The sequence below is a fragment of the Acomys minous genome (assembly GCF_964271855.1).
Source record: "Acomys minous genome assembly, chromosome: 16".
NCBI classification, from domain to species: Eukaryota; Metazoa; Chordata; class Mammalia; order Rodentia; family Muridae; genus Acomys; species Acomys minous.
Window position 1 is genome coordinate 95,469,439 of NC_140498.1, and position 20,095 is coordinate 95,489,533.

Sequence of the window (20,095 nt, forward strand, 5' to 3'; positions counted from 1 at the left end):
CGGAGCAGACAGGTGATGGTGCTTAGGTTGATTCAGTCAGTCACTATCCAGTATTGCTCTCGTCTTGCCCCCGTGGGCATCTCTGGACATGGCCCTCAGGGTTAAGGCTGAACAGACCCTAGCACCCACCCTCCCCCGGCTCACAGTTTTGAGCCTCTAGGCCGGCCTGTGGGGACTTATCTTGATTCGGTTAACTGACATAGGAAGAGCTGCCCACTGTGGGCGGCACACCATTCCCTAGGCTGGGACCCTGTATAAAAAGGAGGAAGCGAGTCAGCTCCTGTGGACGTTCCCTTGTTGGCTTAGGCCAGGCCTAGGCTGAGACATGCAGTGGCTGAGGTGTGTTCATGGTGTTTTTACACTTCAGGTATTTTCTTGAGCCCCGCTTCTCAGGACATAGCTCCAGTGTAAGCTGAGAGTGTTTTTGTGCTCTTATCTGATATACAGAGCGCAGGCCCCAGGGGTTCTCTGGGACCCAGCCTCCCAGCCCAGCTGTCACCTCCCTTTATAGCCTTCCCGAAAGCCTGATCTACACACCCAACCCTGAAACCAAACCCTCCTCCTGCAGACCAGCTGCCTGACGTGTTCTGTCACTTGGGGAAAAGCTTGTCCCAAGGAGATGGAGACAGAGTGTCTCTGCCAGAGCCCATATGCTGTGGCGATGGCTCCTTGCCGAGCAGATCTGAGGCCCAGGTTGTTCTGTGACAAGGTCCTTCCCCTGCTGCCCTCACTGAGGGGACCTTGGCAGTGTTGGGGCCCTAAGGGACTTAGGGGTCTTAGCTGAATGGTGACTCTGTCAGCACGTCTGAACAGCTGGCCAGCAGACGTGGGCACCGTAACAGGTACTGGCCTCTGCTCTGCCCTGCCCACATGCCACGTGTGTGAAAACTCCAGTGAGAATTTAATAGACTCCCACAGAGCCCTGAACACCCCATACCCCCTTTTCCATGTGGGGAAACTGAGGTTGCAGAGGGCTGTTGCAGCTAGCAACTGGCAGAGCTGCCTTTGTCCAGGGCTGGTGGGTCACGGAGTCTTGCTCAGAACGGTTAGCTTGCTCACCCCCTACACATGGGAGTATAGAGACAAGTCCATTTCCTGTCTGCAGTGCAGAAGGTTGGAGCTTGAGCTGCTGATGGCCAGACCCTATTTGCTGATCTACCGGGCGTTTGTGAAGCCGGATTTGGTTCAAGCCCCCAGGGGTGGGCACTGTCTTTTAGTTTGAAGCGACAGAGGGCCACTGAGACCGGCAGTCTCACGCCACTGACTCACCAGGAGGTGAAGCTAAGGCTGCGAGAAGGGCAGGACCTGGCTGGAGGTCAGCTAGATCCACTGGGGTGAGTAATGAGCAAGACGTTGGTGCTCCCAGGGTGACCTGGGCACGGGAGGGGAAGCAGGTGTCCCCGTGCCTGCTGGGCCATGACTGCATGGATCCGCACGGCTGGGTGTGAGGGACAGGCTTCTTGAATTCCTTGGAACTGCACTGTCAGCTGCAGCCGCTTGGCTCAAGGCTCTTTCTTGGGAGATATGTCAGACACTCAAATACATGCAGGCGCAGTGTTCCCCCTATTCCTCCCCCACAATATCAGCTTCCCTGGCTTGGGAACTCATCCTACTCACCTAAAAAACATTTATATATACTTAAAAAAACAGTGTGTGTGTGTGTGTGTGTGTGTGTGTGTGTGTGTGTATGTACAGAGACCTGAATCCTCAATGTATTTACTCAACAACTACCACAGGCCTGGCATTCCCCCAAGGGCTTAGGCTGCAGATCAGGAGTCAGCAAAGCTCCCCACACACAGTCTTCCCAGCCTCCTGCTTGTAATCTGGCTTCGTGGCACTCAGTGGGGGTGGCTGTTTACATGTCAGGTGTATTAGTTACTGCTCTGTCGCTGTGACAAAACACCCAGGAAAGCGGCTTGAGGCTGCCGGGCATGGCAGCAGGAGAGTGAAGTCACATGGCACCCACAGCCCCCACAGGCCGGAAGAAAGAAGGGCTGCCGGTGTTCGCTCTTTCTCCTTTTCATTCGGTGTGAGACCACAGCCCGTGGGATGGTGCTGCCCTCCTGTGTGGTGGGCCTCCCATCTACGTTAAACCCCTCACAGACAAGCCCACAGGTGCATCTCCTGGGCGAGTCTAGGCCCGCTCAAATTGACAGTGATGTTGAGCATCACATTGGCCTTCACTGCCCTCTTAATAATGGACAAGTAACCATTAGCCCAGAGACCCCAAAGTGTGCCATGTAAGCGCCGTGCAGAAGCTCGCTGAGCCTGGGCTAGATTAACAAGTGACTTGTTCTTAGTTCACGGTGTTATAACAGACAGAATGAAGAAGCCGTGTTTGCTGTGTCCCATTGTATCTCAGGATTCATGCAGAGGGTGAAACCCAAGCATGCATGCTAAGCCAGGAGTGGCCTCACTCTCAAGCCCAGAATTATCTGTTTTTATGTTAGCTGGTGTTCAGGACGCATCTTTCTGCGGCGACAAACATCCGTATGAATGTTGTTGTTTTTTTTTAATCGCACAACATGGATTCCATGCTCCATGGTCCCTGCCTTCTTCTGGGTTTAGGCTGCTGTTCGTGTTTTGCAATGATGGCCAATCCTGCTGGGAGTGGCTGTGTTCTGGAACCTGGTGCGTGTGCTTGCTCATCTCCCTGAAATGACCTTCTGGGACTAACCCTGCTGATTCAGCTAAACCTGCAGGTTTTAAGCTGGGAGACGTGTGTTCTAACTTGTTTTAGCCAAATGTTAGAGGTGTGTGCTAGCCTGGTCTCTCCAGTACAAACCTTGGGGAGGAATTTCCAACCCTGTGGTCCTGCCTGGGGCTTGGCAGGCTGAGCCTGCAGTGGGCTTTCAAATCCCAGATTCCTGAGAGGGGTCAGTTGGTCTCTGTGTCTGTGTCTGTGTCTGTGTCTGTGTCTGTGTCTGTGTCTGTGTCTGTCTGTCTGTCTGTCTGTCTGTCTGTCTGTCTCTCTCTCTCTCTCTCTCTCTCTCTCTCTCTCTCTCTCTCTTTCTCTCTCTCTTTCTCTAAGATAGGGTTTGTATGTATTAGCTCTGGCTGTCCTAGAATTCATTTTGTAGACCAGGCTGGCTTTGAACTCACAGAGCTCCACCTCTGTCTGCCTGGAATTAAAGGAGTGCTGGGGTTGAAGGTGCGCTCTGCCATGCGGGCCTCCCTGAGGGTTTCAAAGCATTGTTTTTCTGTGTGTGTCCTTAGCAGAACCTCTTGGAGCATTGTGGGAAAGGAGGAGCAAGTAGGTGTTGGTTGGGGGTCTGGAGAGAGTTGTGAGACGCGCGCACCCCCCCCCAAATTCCCCGCCTCCCAGGCCCTGCCTCTCACCCATCTTGGAAACGGAGAGCTACCGTACTTTCTGCTCAGTTCCTGTGCCTTGGTTTCCTCCTCTGCAGATGGCATGCAGGGTGAATGGTCTCCCAGGGTCTGGTGTCTGGGATTCGGTCCCCTTCATTTGAGAGTTAGCAGAGCTGTGGCAGAGGTCGGGTGTTGGTGGCGTGGCCCTGTCTAGACCTGGCTCCCCTGCTCTTCTTCCTGTTGCTTGTAGATGGTTTTTGTGCCTATGTTTGTCCTTAAATTTTGTTTTTCGAGACAGGGTTTCTCTGTGTAGCCCTGGCTGTCTTGGACTCACTCTGTAGACAAGGCTGGCCTCAAACTCATGGAGATCTACCTGCCCCTGCCTCCTCTGCTGGGACTTTAAGATGTGCGCCATCACGCCCAGCTTTGTTTTTAAATTTCTGAGATGGGTTCTTGCAATAAAGCTCTGCCTCGACCTCACTGTGTAGTCCGGATTAGAATTGAACTCATGGCAATCCTCCCGCCTCAGTCCCCTAAGTGCTGGGATTGCATGCATGAGCCAACCCCACCAAGCTTGTTATGTGCTTTCAGACATGCACCTGCCCGTGTCAGCAGGGAACACTAGGTGTCCTTTGCAGGCTCTTGTCTCAGAAACACTTAAGAAGGGATTCAGTGGAGTTCTGGGGGGGGGGGGACAGTGCTGGGGAGATGGAGGCTTGCAGCTGTGTGGAGAAGGAGGCCAGGAAAGCAGGGCTCAGCATTCAGTCACGGTGGGGAGGCTAAAAGGGACCAGTGGTGCCTGTGATCCTTTGCCCCCTGTCTTACCTTCAGGCTCATCCTGTCTCTTCTACCTTTGGCTGAAGTAGGATTTTTTCCTTTGTCACCAGAGATCTCAGCTGCTATCCAAGCCAGACCTGTGCAGAGGGCCACAGCCACTGTGCAGTTTGCCATTCATGTCACAGGAAGTGCCATATAGGTACTCCTGTCTCAGAAGGGGGGCTCCCGGGGGCAGTTTCTGCGGAGAGCCTTTGCTTGCTTGTCTGTCTGCTCACCCCAGCACCCTGCTGCTTAGCGAGCTCTGGCAGAGCGCAGAAGTAACTCAGTCAGAAGGTCTTGCCTTCAGGCAAACTTTGAAAGTAGGACTTTCTAGAAAGTTTAAGTGCTGTAAGCCCTTTGGGAAGTGGCTGACTGTGGAGCCTTGCAGCCATGAGAACTCCCAGAGGGCATTGGTACTGAGGTGGGGTGGAGTCATGGCAGGACTAGATTTGTGACACCTGCTCCCGCGACACCTGCTCCCGCGGGTCCACATCCACTCCTGAGTCCCAGGGAGAAGTCAAGGGTGCCAGGCCCCGGACACGGCTCATGACCTTGGGTGTCAAGTGTTGCAGCTGGAACACACACACAACCCCCCTCCTCCCCCCGCCCCCACTCCATAGCATGCCATGTGTATCAGTCCCCTGTGCTACCACAGGACAGGAGAGCCATCAGCCATCTTGGTCCATGCTGTGTTCGGAGTGTCTAAGGGGGTGCACACTGAGACGCTTTGGCAGCCTGAGGATGTTCACCCTTTGGCTGGCTGAGTGTGAAAACAACAAGCTGCTTAGCAGTCACCGCCCCGGGGACTGGTTATGTGACCGGCACCGTGTCCCACACAGTGGGATGTTCTGTGGCCACAAGGAACATGTGGAGGGACTGACCCACAGAAAGCCCAGGCTGGAGCCAGCCAGGATCTTTTGTTTGGATGGTGGGTTGTTATAAAATGTTCGTGTGATTGTGTGTGTGCATATGATGTATGTGTGTGTGTGTGTGTGTGCGCGCGCGTGCGTGCATGCATTCTGTGGTATGTATGTGTGCGTGTATGTCTGTATAAGTGAGTGTATGTAATGCTGACAGATGCTCTACCACTGAGTCCTGCCCCACTTCCCCCCAGTTCCCATTGTAACTCCTTTGCAGGAGAGGTGGGTGGGCCCAGGCCCTGAGGCTCAGCTGAGACCTTCTGAAGAGGGGTACAGCCATGCCAGGAAGGTCTTCTCCCTCCTCCTTCCCCACCCCACCCCCCAGATTGTCACTGAAGGTGATGACTGTGAGAACCATGAAAGGCCGGACCAAGGGACTATCTGAGTCACTGCTGAGCAAATGGCCTACCCAAGGCCACCGTTGGTTACTCTGGAGAGCTCTAGGGCTTGGTGGCTGGTTTCCATGGTGACGGTACAGGACAAGGCCTTTCATGTACCACCTGGATGAGTGGGAAATCAGCAATACAGGTGTCATGGTGACCAATGAGCTGCTGCCCCCGATATCAGGCACCGGGCAGGGCTGCAGCCAGCTCTGTGTGGTGACCTGTCCTCTCGATGGTAGCCTGCAAGTCATTCTCTCAGCTTTTAGAGGGAGCTCCATGAGGTGGCCTCCTGTCAGGTGACGTGATGCAGACTCAGGGTCAGTGCTGTGTGGTTGCTGGGCTGGACCACACTGGGAGACGGGAACGGGGCCACTTGATGTTTCTGGAGCTGCACTGTGCTGGACAGGGACACTGACAGGTCCAGGTGACACCCAGAGGGGCCCTTGCCCTGGCTCTGCGTTGGTGGCTTTTCTTGTCACTGTGTCAAGATTCTGGCTCATGGAGAGGGGTTTTGTCCACTCACCGTTCCCACTCTGGTGGGACTGCTTGGTCCGTGGTGGTAGAAGTTTGTGCCAGAACGCACATCAGAGCCTGGAAAGTGCTGCTTCCTGTGGTGTCCTGGCAGACGGGGCATTGGTCTCCTTTGCCCTGACATGGGGAGCCACGTCTGAGGGGAGCAGGGACCTGGGTGCCATGGGGCCTGTGATCGTGTCTGAATCCTTCCTCATGTTCTTGCAGAACCAGCTGAAGCAGTGTTTCTCCAGGCGAGCACCCGAGGCCAAGGACACCGACACCCTCGTTCATGAAGCCGACAGCCAGTATGGGACCTGGGCAGACCAGCCCCAGAACGGGGGCAGGTAGGCACACACCTGGGTGAGGTGCCAGGCTGCAGGAGACACAGATGGGGCACACCTGGGAGAGAGTCTATGTAGTTTAAGTTTCCACATCACAGTTCATCACTAAAGGCAGATGGGGCTGGGACCTGGAGTCGGGAGCTGAGCGAGCTGACGCAGAGGCCATGGAGGCTGCTGCTCACTGACTTGCTCCCCATGGCTTGCTCAGCCTGCTTTCTTATAGAAGCCAGGGCCACCAGCCCAGGGATGGCCCCACCCATCATGGCCTGGGCCCTCCCCCATCAATCTCTGACAAAGAAAATGTCCTGCAGGCTTGCCCACAGTCTGATCTTATGGAGGCATCTTCTCAATTGAGGCTCCCTCTTCTCCGATGACTGTACCTTGTGTCAAGTTGACATAAAACTACCCAGCAGAGAGTCCACGGGGCTGACTCAGAAATCTCTGTAGTTTAAGAAATTGTAGTGGGAAGAAGCCATTGTTATGCAAAGGGCATTAGAGAGATGGAGATAACGTACAAAGTATGGACAGGCAAGCAGCCTGGACACGGCCAGGAGCACGCAGGACAGACATCCCCACTGTCACAGACTGAGTCCATACCACTAGCCATGTGAACAGGAGACAGAGCAGCGGTGTGTGGGTGACGGTCTGAGGACCTTGTGCTGGCAAAACATTCTCAGGCTTGCCAAACCCAAGGCTCTCCACACACATCTGAGGTCAGCTCGGCAGGTAGATGACAGTGGCATGTCACGATGTCAAAGCCTGCTCTCCCCGATGAGACACTGAGGCCAGCCACACAGCACTGTGAGTGTAGTGTGTGCCCTGTGTGTTTTCCCACTATGGAAACATGCTGAAGATGCTCAGACAGCAGCCCTGGGTTCCACCCCAAGCCAGGAAACAAACATGCACCACAGTAAACAGTAACAACCACTCACCATCAAAGTGCAAAACCAAAGAACCGGTTTCGGCCCTAGGATCAGAACTGCATTTCTATGGTGTGTGTGTGTGTGTGTGTGTGTGTGTGTGTGTGTGTGTGTGTGTGTGTGTGTGTTGTTTTTGCACGTGCTAATACATACTCCACACACTAGGCTATAAGTAATGTGAGCATGCGTGTGGCTTGCAGGACCTCCTCTCCCTGGCTGGGAGAGAACTCCTAGGGCAGCTATTACAAACTGCTGAAGTGGGGTGCCAGAGGGCTCACCCCACCCTCATGGGGTACAGGTTGAGTGAGATGAATCTCCTCATGGGCCCCTTCCTCCTCCACAGGAAGAGCAGGTGCTCGGTCATCTGCTGCTACAGGCTCAGTTCACGCCTGACTGACTAGCCCTGTGGTCTGTGGACATCATGCCAGGCGGGGAAACTGAGGCTCAGAGAGAGGCAGGGACCTGAGTGAAGGACACATACCACATATATCAGTGGCTGAGCTGAGCTTGAACCGGTGCCCCCATCTCTCCCACCGCCGGGGGCTCTGACCGCTCTGTTGGGTCCTGCTGGGTCACACTGTCCGAGCTGTGCAGAGTTAAAGCTGAATTAAACCTGGATAAGAAGTGGAGCCAATGCCTCTAATGCCCTCTTTCCTAACCTGTGTGTACTGAGCTGCCTCAAGTGTTTGTAAGCATCCCTGCAGGAACACCCAACTCGCTGGTCATCTGTGCCTGTCTCCTAAGGGACCCTGAGCCCCATGGTCTCTGAGGACCCCACTTCCCTCCACCCCATCCCACCATTTCTGTCTCAAGACCTTGAGACCTTGGCGCTCTGAGTGCTGGGCGCCCCCTGCTGTTCTCCTGGGGGAACTACAGCCTCCCAGGACCAGGCTTTCTTGCCTTGGACAGCAGTGCCCCCTGCTGCTGCTGCTTGGAGCATGGTACTTCCCTCAGGCTCGAGTGGCCCTTGCCTCTGACTGTCTGGCTGGTTGACTGATTGACTGATTGACTTGCTTAGAGAGCAAGGCAGCTGTTGGGCTGAATCAGGAAGCCTAAGGCCCAGCTGCCTCTGCTGGTTGTTAAGCAACTCTGACCTCTGACCTGCCTTGCCATTGCCCACTGGAAATGCAGCATGAACTGCCCACATGGGACCCCTGCATCGTGTTGGATGTTGTCCAGCCATCAAAGGAGTCCATAGAGTGGTTGAAGCGAGCTTGTCTTTAGAAAGGTCCCGTGGTTGGTGTGGCACCATCACTCTTGGTTTGAGTCTTGCTGAGCCTGTGCTCAGCAGCTCCTGTGTTGGGTGGTGTGGAGTTTCTAGAGTCTGAGAAGCATCCGCACGGGACAATGGACTCCTGACTCCTGTTCCCAGGAGGAGGGTCCTCCGGGAAGCCCCCTACCCCCAGCCACCACCACAGGTTCACAACACCCTGTGCATGGGATTTAGTGGTCTAGGACCCTCAGTGACCACTGTCGCCTTCTGCCTTGCCTTCCCTTGCAGTTTTGTCCCTGAGTCCCCGTCTCCCGACAGCAGCGCTACGTCTACAGGACAGCAGCCCCCAGGCAGCCACTTGTCCTCGTACACGGAGTCCACATCAGTGGATCAGCGTGATAGCTCCAGGGACAGGCGCAGCTCCAGCGCGGACCGCTCCAGCTCTGAGCTGGAGTCCACAGATGGCCCAGAGGGGCCGCCCCCATCAGACATCTGCTCTGTGGAGAGAGAAGACGACTTCTCCTTCATCCATGTAAGCCTGCAGGGGAGGCGTCTGGGATGGAAACAGTCATTTATTAAAGGGAGGCCATGGCCTGTGTGGGACCATTACCCCTCCAGGACAGGCTCTGCGTGCAGGGAACCCCTCCAGTGAGCATAGGACGCAGCCTTTGACATGGACCCTCCTGCTGCGTACAAGTCCCCATGCTAGCTCTGTGTCTTGGGGTGAACACCCTCACCTCTCTCGTGCTTGACTTCCTTCCTCAGTCATAAACCCCAACACCCAACTCCACAGCCTCAGAAGTGATCACAGGTGTCACAGGTCTGCCTGGGGTTTGCTGCTCTTTGCCCTGAACAGACCGGGGCCTGCCCACAGCACGCCCACAGCACGCACAGAGGACAACCACACCTGGTCCTTGCTCAGCAGAACACGGCACCAGGCATGAAGGATTCCCTGGGATAGCCATTCTAGGCACAGACCTCATCTTGGGGTCCCCAGAACTGAGCTTGCCTAGGTCCTACGCACAGCCACCCCTCAAGTGCCCACGATCCCAAGCCCCAGGTTACAGAGTGTTTGCCTTTAGGCCCTTTAGGGACAGAACTGGCCCCCACCCTGTTCCAGAAACCCTGACCTCCATGGAGGATAAAGGATAGGACCATCACTGTAGCCTCCATGGAGGATGGAGGATGGACCATCACTATAGCCTCCATGGAGGATGGACCATCACTATAGCCTCCATGGAGGATGGAGGATGGGACCATCACTATAGCCTCCATGGAGGATGGAGGATGGGACCATCACTATAGCCTACAAGTGACCCTCGCTCCTGATGGCCAAGCCTCTGGCCTTACTCTTGGGCAGTTGATGCTCTAGATGCCCTAAGGGGTCATTTGCTTGAGTGGGCCTCCAAGTGGACTCTCAGTTTACACATAGCCAAGGCCTTTCCTCTGGAGTCTAGGTAAGAGTGGAGACAGAGCTAGCCAGGCGTGGTGGGCACGCCTGTAATCTCAGCACTCGGGAGGCAGAGGCAGGTGGATCTCTGTGAGTTGGAGGCCAGCCTGGTCTACAAAGCGAGTCCAGGACAGCCAGAGTAAGACAGAAAGACCCAAGAGCAGCCTTCCAGGACACAATGCCATATAAACAGGCATGGTGCCACCTCTCAGTACACCAGCAATGGTATACTGAGGTCTCCTTGGTGCCCAGCCTTGCTGCAGCTCATGTGCACATGTGATCTGGGTCACATGACCCAGATGTCTTGCTGGACATACCTTCTAGAATTCTGTGCACGCCCTCTTAGAATCCATCCTCAGCCACAATGGCAGCATCCATAGCCCTGGGTCCCTGAGAGCCGGCTCCATCCCATGCCTGTACTGATAACCAGTACGGACTGGCGACACCCCCTGCCTGCTTTTAGACTAGCCGGTTGACATGGCTGCTGAGTCCGCCCAGATGCTGGTGGCCCTAAGTATGGGGTAAACTGAGGTTCCTGCGGGATGGTACCCTGTCTTGGATGTCCTGTGGGGACCGTTTGAAGCTGCCCCAGGAAGTACCCCCTTTACTGGCGCTCTGTAGGTCTCTCCCCTCCCTCCCACCTGCACCCTGGATTATCATAGGGCTACACTGAATACCTCAGGGACTCCATGAACATGCTCGTCATAAAACGTGAGGGGCGCGCTCAGCTCCTCATTAAACAAACAGAAAACAAGTGCGGATTGGACTTCTGGTGTGCATGTGCTCTTAGGCCTGTGTGATGTCACAGGCTGCGTGCCATTGTGTCCTGCGTGTCCAGTGATGTTCTTGGGTCCCGCGTGGGTTCCACGGGGAAGCTGAGGGGCCATTAGAGCATGACACAGCGCCCCGTGCACCCCTGAGAACACCTTGTGTATGAGCAAGGCCCCACACAGCCTGAGGATGGCACCTTCCCCTGACTCTTTCCTTCCTGCCTCCCTCTCGCCTCCCCCAAAAAGCAAACCTCAGTCCTCGACTCAAGTGCCCTCAAGACCCGGGTGCAGCTGAGTAAGCGAAGCCGCCGCCGGGCGCCCATCTCCCACTTGCTCCGCCGCAGTCAGTTCAGTGAGTCTGAGAGCCGGTCGCCCCTGGAAGAGGAGTCAGAGAGCATGTGGATGTTCAAGGACTCCACAGGTATGTTCGTGCCTCCCCTGCCCGCCTGCGCCTTCTGCGCACACCCGCGTCTGACCCACATTCTGCACCGAGCAGGAAGGCTTCAGCTAACCCGTGGCCTGACCTTGGCGGGTGTGGGGTGAAGGCTAAAGGGAGCCCTGGTGAGGGCTGGGTGTGGGTAAATTGCTTGTTTCACAGCCACCCAGGAAGCTGTGATTTCTTGTTCCTGTAGATCTTGCTGTAAGTGGGATTTTAAGTGTGTTCTGAGTCCGTGTGTGGCAGTGTCCCAGCAGCTCAGGGACAGAAACAGGAAGACTGTTGCCATGCAAAGCCAGCCTGTCCTACAGAGTGAGCTTCAGGCCAGCTGTGACTATATATTGTGACTCTTTAAAAAGTAAAACAAAACGGAGAGCCAGGTGTGGTGGTGCACACCCTTAATCCCACCCAGCACATAGGGGGCAGAGGCTAGGAGATCCCTGAGTTTGGGGCTAGCCTGGTCTACAGAACAAGTGCGGCCTCTGATGAGACACCTAAAAGAATGCTCAAGCGTGGTCCATCTGTGTTGGGAGCAAATGAAGGCTAAATATCTGGTGAGGGCTGAGTGTGTGTGTGTAAAGTGATTGTTTCACAAGTGCCAGGACCCAAGTTCAGATCCCCAGCACCCAGGTACCCCTGTAACCCCAGCCTTGAGTAAGCAGACACAGATTCCTGAAGGTTGCTGACCAGCTCTTCCAGCCGAATTGGTGACCTCTGAGTCCAGTTAGAGACCCTGTCTCAAAAAATAATAAAGCAAGGAGAGGTTGAGGCAGATGCCTGAGATTGTGTGTGTGCTTACACCCACGACCCCCACACTGGTACATACATGTGAGTTCATACGATTGATAATAAATCAGTGAGTGAGTTATCTGCTACGCCAAGCCACCAGGAACAAACACAGCCCCTCATAGGGACAGAAGCGCACAGATCCCTCACAGGGACCTGGCAGCAGAACCTGCAGCTTCCATAGTCTGAAGCACATGACTAAGGGCTATGAAAGGCTGGGGCTGACCTTCCTGAGCATGCCCAGTGCCCAGCTTAGCCCGGGCTGCAGGACATGTGTGCCAGTTCTTAGGGAGGCATCACTCCCTATCTGCTAACCCGTCACCAGGAAGCCCTCGGCCCAGCCTGACTTGGGTGGTGCCTCGAGGGACCCTGCAGTACTCCAGTTTGCTCCCTGTTTTTTTTTTTTTTTTTGCCATCTCTTCTGCCCCGTCAAAAGTGACAGGAGCCAGAAGGGGCTGTGCCAAGTGCAGAGTGGACTAGGCGTGTCCCTGTCCTTGCGCAGGGCTGTGGGAGGTTCCACCGATGACTTGGACTGTTTCTCTTAACAGAAGAGAAGTCGCCTAGGAGGGAGGAATCAGATGAAGAGCCGCCCAGGGTGGAGAGGACCCCTGTCAGCCATCCCCAGAGGATGCCTGTGTTCCCAGGCATGGACCCAGCTGTGCTGAAGGTACCTGGTTCCCTAGAGCAGTCTGCACGCCTCTCCTCCTCCTGCCTCCCCCTGCTGTCTGAATGCTGGAATGACAGGCATGCGGCACTGCCTCCCTCCCCCCCCCCTCCAAGAATCTCTCCCTCTCACTGTTCTAAGTTACCCCTTCCTGCCTGTCCTCCAAACTCGGGGTACAGTCACCTCCACCATTTGCTGGGGCTTCCCCTGGGATGAGGCAGTTGACTTCTCAGTCCCATCCTTCCTGCCTGGATCCCCCTGCAGCCCAGGGTCCCCAGTGTTTTTGTGAGGTGTCGCTGTGGGAGCACTGATAGATGGGGCTTGTCCCCAGACAGAAGCCGGCTACACTCGGCCCATCTCTCTCCTCAGGCTCAGCTCCACAAGAGGCCAGAAGTGGACAGCCCTGGTGAATCTCCTAGTTGGGTGCCCCAGCCCAAGACCCCTAAATCACCGTTCCAGCCTGGGGCGCTGGGCAGTAGGGTGCTGCCCTCCAGCACAGAGAAAGATGAAAGGTGAGGATGAGGATGAGGATGCTTCCAGAAAGATCAGGGTCCTGCGGGGTGCTGCGTGCCCTCGGGGCGGGGGGTACAAGGGAATTATCAGGTCCCTGAGAGTGCACTCTGTACTCTGAGGGTAGAACTGTAGCCCAGGGGACGTGGCAGGACCCAGAACTCCAGGCTGGGTTTCCAGGAACCCGATGGAAACTGAGGCGCCCTGCCTCCTCTTACGTTTGGGAAGCACTTTTGACTTGGGAGAGTCGGGAGGCCTACCTGGTCGGCTGCCCTTCAGGGAGGAGGCAGCTGCCCCACCCTGGCCAGGCTGATCGCAGGCACAGGGGAGGCCTGTGCAGCACAGCCTCAGAGGTCACATGACCACTTCATGCCTCCCTCCCTCTCCTCATCCGGGAAATGGGTGACTCCGTGACTCGCTCTGCTGTGGTTTCAGGTCAGAGGAGCCCTCGCCCCAGTGGTTAAAGGAGCTGAAATCCAAGAAGAGGCAGAGTCTGTACGAGAATCAAGCTTGACCAGGTAGGCTGTGCTGGGGACCTAGGAGAAGCCTCGTGACCCCAAAATAAGGGCCTGGGGCGTGGGGGCCTCAGAAGGTCACATAAAGGGACCAGGGACCAGGTTCTGGGCTCCTGTAAAGAACCCATTGAGGGCTGGAGAGATGGCTCAGAGGTTCAGAGCACTGTCTGTTCTTCCAAAGGTCCTGAGTTCAGTTCCCAGCAACTGCTTGGAGGCTCACAACCATCTATAATGAGATCTGGTGCCCTCTTCTGGCCTGCAGGTGTACATGCAGGCAGAGTATTGTATACATAATAATAAATAAATCTTAAAAAAAAAAAAGGAGCCTATCAAAGGGCATTGGGTAACCAAGTCTTTAACTTCATACCCTTGGCCTTTCTGTTGCCCTCCAAGCCCTTGGGAAAGTCGAGGGCATCAAAGGCCAGCTCAGCCAGAGAAGTTTCGGAGTCTTAGGGAACTCTTAGTGTACAAACTGTGTGATGAACAATCAATTCAAGATTGTATATAGTCGGTTTCTCGGCATCACCTGGGATCCAGAGGCCTCCACTGACACCGAGACCCGAGGGCCCTAAAGTGCTGGTTGTAACCCACACGCGCCCTCCTGTGCACTTGAAAGCACGTCTGGTTTAAATTGTATTTATTATTGTGTAAGTACATGGTGCCCGAAGCCTTCCCTCCTGTGCTGGGGCTCAGGTGCACCTCGGTGGTGCAGGAGGCCCTGGGTTCCACCTCCGAGTGTCACCTCCCCAGGAAGGATTTGGAGGGAGGTGAGGGCAATTCCAGTCAGTTCTCTTCTCCCACCTGCCTGTGGGGCCCAGGGCTTGAACTCGCGTCTCCAGGGCTTACACAGCAAGCTCTTTACCCACTGAGCCATCTTGCCGGCCCTTTAAGTCACCTGGACGGCTTCTGACGCCCAATGCGTTAGTGTTGTCCATCCTGCTACTGCCTCGGGGAATGTTGACACATCTGCACATGCTCAGTAGAGGCACATCCGTTCTTTGTGGAGCTCATCACCCCGGGATTGGCTGAAGGTGCCGACTGGGGTGTCACAGACGGGTAGGGCCAGCTCAGTTTATTTAGAAGTCACACACTCAGATCGGGTGTGTACTCTGCTCAACACCTGCATGGGTCGTCAATGCCATGTGGTTGTGGGGTCCCCAGGCTACCTGAGGACATAAGACGTCGATGGACCCTGCGACGTAGGAGAGTGGGGTGCACACTGTAAAAGCTGGCCTGGGTGTGGTAAGGAGAGAGCCACTTCCTGAATCACAGACAGCAAGGCCCGAGGCCTAGCCCTAGTGAATGTGGCGCTGTTTAGAGTCTGCAGGCTCCACCTTGTTGGTCTGTTTTGGGTTTTTTTGGGTTTGTTTTTGTTTTTATTTTGTTTTGTTTTTGCCCTGGAACTCAGAACTTAGGCCAGTGTCGTGTACAGATGCCTCACAGGGCTCCTTCAGCCTGGCTCTGTTGCACTCTAGATAATTTCTAGAACATTGTGCGGGGATGTTACAGACATGTTACAGCATGTGCCATATAATTACATACGTGGACGGACATGTGTATATATCACAAATCCAAAGGACAAATGAATCATGTCCTAAGCGTGTCTGCTCAGGGCTGCGGTGTAGGGCTCAGGGCCTTGCATTTATTCTGTGTTGTCTGTCGGTGTTGATACGGAGTTTTAGTGTGTGGGCACAGGGTAGTGTTCCAGTCCTGATGCGCCCTATGCTTCTTGCTTGACGGTGTCTAGAGCCTTCTGTAGCGACTTTGCAACAGCCCATTGGAGGAAGCTGAGGCTCTGAGGTGATGTGAGGCGTCTGGTCTTTGATGCTCTCCTCAGCTAGTCTGTCCTCACCTCCCTCTAAATCCTTCCTGGGGAGGTGACACTCAGAGGTGGAACCCTCTGCACCACCGGGGTGCACCTGAGTCCCAGCACAGGATAGAAGGCCCCGATGGGGAGAGCCGTGCCCAGTGCTCTGCTAACAAAGCACTGTCTTTTCTCTGCAGACGGGACATCGCTGCACCCATAAACTCAAGCCTTAACCGCAGACGTCTGAACCAAGGCCAAGCCACCCGCTCCTTCCTGGCCACACTTATGTGCCTGGGTTTTCCGCCTTGAAGACACTGTGCTGAGCCCCATCTGGGTCCCCACAGCAAGACCCTGTCCCAGGACCGGCTCCAGTCCTCAGAAGGATCTTCCAGCTCTCCTTGCGGATGTGTCCAGGCCTGTGGATTGGCCTTTGGTGTGACAGCGGCCTTCCTACCCTCCACATACACCTCACAGGGCTCCCCAGCTGGGGAAGCAGACCTAGGCTCCTCTCCTTCTGGAAAGACTTTGACAGCCAACCTTGCGAGGATCCCGGATGGCGAAGGCCACTCACTGCCCCAGCATGACATGGTGTCCCCTGGGTTGGGTTTTGATTGGCTCTTTCCCCCCACTAAGATCCTGCATTCAGATTTATAAGCACACCCGTCATTCAGTCCCCACACCTGTCTTTCCTGTGGGGCCGAGCGCACAGTTGGCCTGCGTCTCACTGCTTCAGTGTTTGCTTTCGAGGGGGATAAAGCAATAACGTGTGTATGCTTCAGCGCTGACTGCAGGGTGGATGGACGGTGTCCAGTTGCCTTGGGACTTCCACCCTTGTCCGTGTCTGGCTTGCTCTGATCTCCACGGGGTGGCCTTTGCCCCTTAGTCCCAGGGGTTACGAACCTCAGTCGGAACGGTCGGTGCCTTGGCTGCTCATACCAGACCTGCTATGGGCGACTTTCTTTCTTATCTTTTCTGAATCCCCATATCCTCCAGAAGAGAACACCTGGCTCAGAACAGATGCGGGCCCCGCCCCGCCCGCCCCACCGTCCACGACCCACCTGGCCGAGTGATTGTCTGGGGCCATCTGCGCACCTGAAAGAGTCCTGTAGCGGGAGCCTCAAGCCTGATGCTCAGGCCTGACTCCTTAGCCACTCTCAAAGCTTCTGTGCTTTAGACACCACCTCATCTTACTCCCTTTTCTAAGTTCAAGGTGACATCGGAAGTCCCAACACCAGCTGCCAACACTGACGCACCAGGCCAGCTGCCCACCGTGCCAGCAGTTTCCTTCCAGACACCTTTTTCCAAATTTGCCTTGGTGACATGCTTGGGCAGGTCCAAGGTGGCCCATAGCTGTGGAGAGCCCTGGGTCTAGTGTTCTGAAGGGTGCCTGCCTGCCTGGCACTTGTGTCCACCGCTGCTCTGGCATCGTCAGTGGCGAAGGTCATTCTCTGTAAATCTATTACTTGCAAATGGGGAGGAGGCCTGCCTCTCCCTCCGTGACTGCCTCTCTGTCTTCTCACTCTGCCTCTCCCTCTCTGCCTGTTTTCCCTTTGGAAGGGTGTGATGGACAGGATGGCGTGCTTTGGGGTGCCTGTGGGCTGAGGTGTTTAGCACCACGGAGACTGCAGGCCTCACCCACACCTGACGCTGTGCATCTGTTCACAAACAGCATCCCCTTTCTTCCATGAGCTAGTGGTGTGCGGACACGCACCCCCCAAAATCATTTAGGGTTCAGTCTCCTTACAGAGGCTTCCATGGCTCCTGTTTTGTTTTTAGAATCCATTTTGTGTTCTGCAGCGATTTGGACCCAGTAGCCTGCCAGGGACTTGCTCTGAAACACACTAGCAGGGCTAAGGGTGTGGCTCTGTGGGTGGAGTGTGTGTCTGACCCACAGCAGGCCCTGGGTTCACACTAGCAGGGCTAAGGGTGTGGCTCCGTGGGTGGAGTGTGTGTGTCTGGCACACAGCAGGCCCCAGGTTCTGTCCCGACATCAATGTGGTGGCGCACACCAGTGATTCTAGCACCTAGCGGGTAGGAGGAAGGGGCTTGGAAGTTCAGGGCCATCCTTGGCTACACCAGAAAGCTGGAGGCCAGCCCGGGACAGAAGACCAAGACAAAGGAACACTGGGCTCATGTTTTGATTCTGACTTCCCTTGGACTCCTTTCTCTGTACCGGGCAGGAAGAAGCCGTGGTGGCGGGAGGTGCTCCTGTCTATCCCAGAAGGCACAGTAGAATCGAAATGAGTTTGCCTTGTCTGTCTGTTGTGACCTCTCAGGCTTGATTGACAGGAAGTCAGTTTGATTCCACGTGAAGTCCCACATGCTGACCTTGGCACTGGCCCAGGGCCAGATTTTTTATCTTTTTTTTTCCCCCTCCATCCCTCCAGAACACAAGATCTGACCACCTCACTGGGTCCTGAGTAATCCTTGTGGTGTGGGTTGACCATGCCCCCCCACCCCCACCCCCTTTTATGGTCCCTGCAGCACAGGCAATGCCGGAGCATGGACGACTGGCTCATTTAGTCTACTTTTCTAAACCAGGCGAGGACTTGGGCTAAGGAGTGTGTTGTTTGTTTTCCCCAGGACACTCCTTTTAAAGGAACCTTATATGCCTTAGTCGGGTGTGCAGTTCAGACACCTGCCTCTCCCCACAGCCCCCCCTCCTGGTGACTCTGGCTGTCTGCAGAGCCCAACCTATGCTCCATAGACCCCCTCTTTTCCCATCAGCGTTTTGACAGTTGGCATTTGGATAATCCGCACCCCCTCGCATTCTCCTGCACAGTCCTGTCCTCACATACAGAGGCCTGTGTGTGAAATTGCATGACACTGTGGGGAGTCCTCAGCTACAACAGGGAATCCAGTGGCCCTGGGGAGTTTGGGAGCCTAGTGTAAAATTTATCTGAAGGCCTGGGTTGGGTATGATGCAGGGACAGACAGGGTCAGAGGGGTCTGTATCCTAGGGAAGTAAGCCAAAGGTTCTCTCCTACGATGAGGCCACCTCTAGGAGGCAACTGCTAAAGCAAAGAGCCTTGGGGATAGGCCCAGGCCCTCACCTCTGAGCAGGGATTGGGAAAATCCTAGTGTGATTTCCCTGAGGGAAGCCCAGCTAGTCCTGGGGGAGGGTGTGTGTGGCAGGGAGCCGGGTAAGAGCTGCTGTGTCAATCCTGCTTTTAAGATCTAGGCTTGATTGCAAAGTGAAAACACGCCCACCCCTTCTTAACATTCAGCCCTGGCAAATCATTTGGGCCGCAGAGATGCTGTACCCTCCAAATGTGCCTTTGCCCCACCACGTGTCGCAGGGAGCAGATCCTAACCCTAACCCTGAGTTCCCGACATTGCTGGGGACAGTCTTGAGGAGGAGGGAGCCCCAGAGAACTAGCAGGTCCTCTCTGTTATCTGAGTCTGCCCTGGCCTCCAGCCCCTCAGTGAGGGAGGACCCCTATTGCCCTTTTAGGGAAGTCATGTTCCAGAAACCTGAGGCCACGGCAGAAGGCAGCAGGCAGGGGGATGTGACTTCACCTGTCCCTGTCCCTGTCCCGGACCCCCATTATACCCCAGAGCGTCCCCTTTGTCTCTGTGGTTCCCACAGGAAGGGAGAACCTCACAGCCTGCACCCTTTACCCTCCAAGCGTCTCCTTAAACTTTTAACGTCACCTATGCCGTGACAATCCCTGAGCATTGAGCCAGCTTTAAAAAAAAAAAATCTCTGCTAGTCTCTAGAGGACAGTCTCTGCTTTTTAATGTCGTCCCGTGTCGCCTTACAGACTCTGTTATATGGGGCTCGCAGAGGTGACACATTGATACACAGAAGGCATTTGTACCAAGTTGTTTTCTTACTCTGTTCTACAAGGATTGTGGTCCTCAACACGCTTTGTATGCTGGGGTGGGAGAATGGAATTATATATGTGAATATAGGGTATATATTTTCCTAACTGTCCTTCTGGGTCCTGCCTGGGATGTTCTGGTCACGCTAGGAAAGGACTCACCAGGTGTGCGTCCCGTCTGTGGCGCTCTGACAGGTGCCTTACCAGTCCACAAGCTGCAGGACTTTGGGATGAAGGCAGATGGTGGGCACCGTAGCGAGTCCCAGGAAGGACCTAGCTGCGTGACTGAGAACTCATCCATAAAAACCTATATTTTTTACTGTCAGAACAGATGGGGCTTCCTGGACTTCACAGTGACCGGATGTCCCCTGTGCTTTTATATTTTGTCACCGTGTAAGAGTTTTACTGGCACAGACAGGCAGCCGGGAATCCAGCCGACTGCACTAAGTGGGGGTGAGCTCTGCATGTGCAAAGGGGGGGCACACCCAGACTCCAAAAATAGTAAATAAAGTTTTCATGTCAGTTGTGCTGCTGAAGCTTGTGTCTGCGAGTAGGCGACCCTGGGTCCTGCCCTCCCACACACACAGTCAGGGCTGCTCTTGTACTGAGCTGTGCCTGGGCAGCAGGAGGGAGACTCTGGCCCCCCCCCCCCCAGATGTGTGGCCGTTTCATCCTGGGAGATATGGAAATAAGCTGGTGATCACTGAGGCTCAAGGCAGTAGAATCCCCACTCTGCTCCTTTCTGGCTGCAGGGTCTCTCTGTGCTGGTTCCTCTTAGCTACAGAATCGTGTGTGTGTGTGTGTGTGTGTGTGTGTGTGTGTGTGTGTGTGTGTACGTGTACGCAGCATTTGTGGGAAGAGTTATGGTGGGATGGTCTCTAGGAGGGTTGTCCCAGGGAGGCCATTGGCAATGGTGGA

At 55.0% G+C, this 20,095-nt stretch overlaps 1 protein-coding gene across 6 annotated transcripts in view; it reads left to right on the forward strand.

The window, feature by feature from the left end:
• Positions 1–19,699, forward strand: part of KIAA1671 — a 141,634-nt gene extending 121,935 nt beyond the window's left edge. For all 6 annotated transcript variants that reach the window (XM_084763473.1, XM_084763472.1, XM_084763474.1 and 3 more), the window contains 7 exons: positions 6,167–6,285; positions 8,704–8,947; positions 10,882–11,056; positions 12,406–12,524; positions 12,891–13,033; positions 13,467–13,549; positions 15,551–19,699. In XM_084763473.1, the coding sequence (XP_084619599.1) occupies positions 6,167–6,285; positions 8,704–8,947; positions 10,882–11,056; positions 12,406–12,524; positions 12,891–13,033; positions 13,467–13,545 (879 nt within the window). In that variant the 3' untranslated portion in view covers positions 13,546–13,549; positions 15,551–19,699. The remainder of the gene's footprint in view (positions 1–6,166; positions 6,286–8,703; positions 8,948–10,881; positions 11,057–12,405; positions 12,525–12,890; positions 13,034–13,466; positions 13,550–15,550) is intronic.
• The last annotated feature ends 396 nt before the right edge of the window (positions 19,700–20,095 follow it).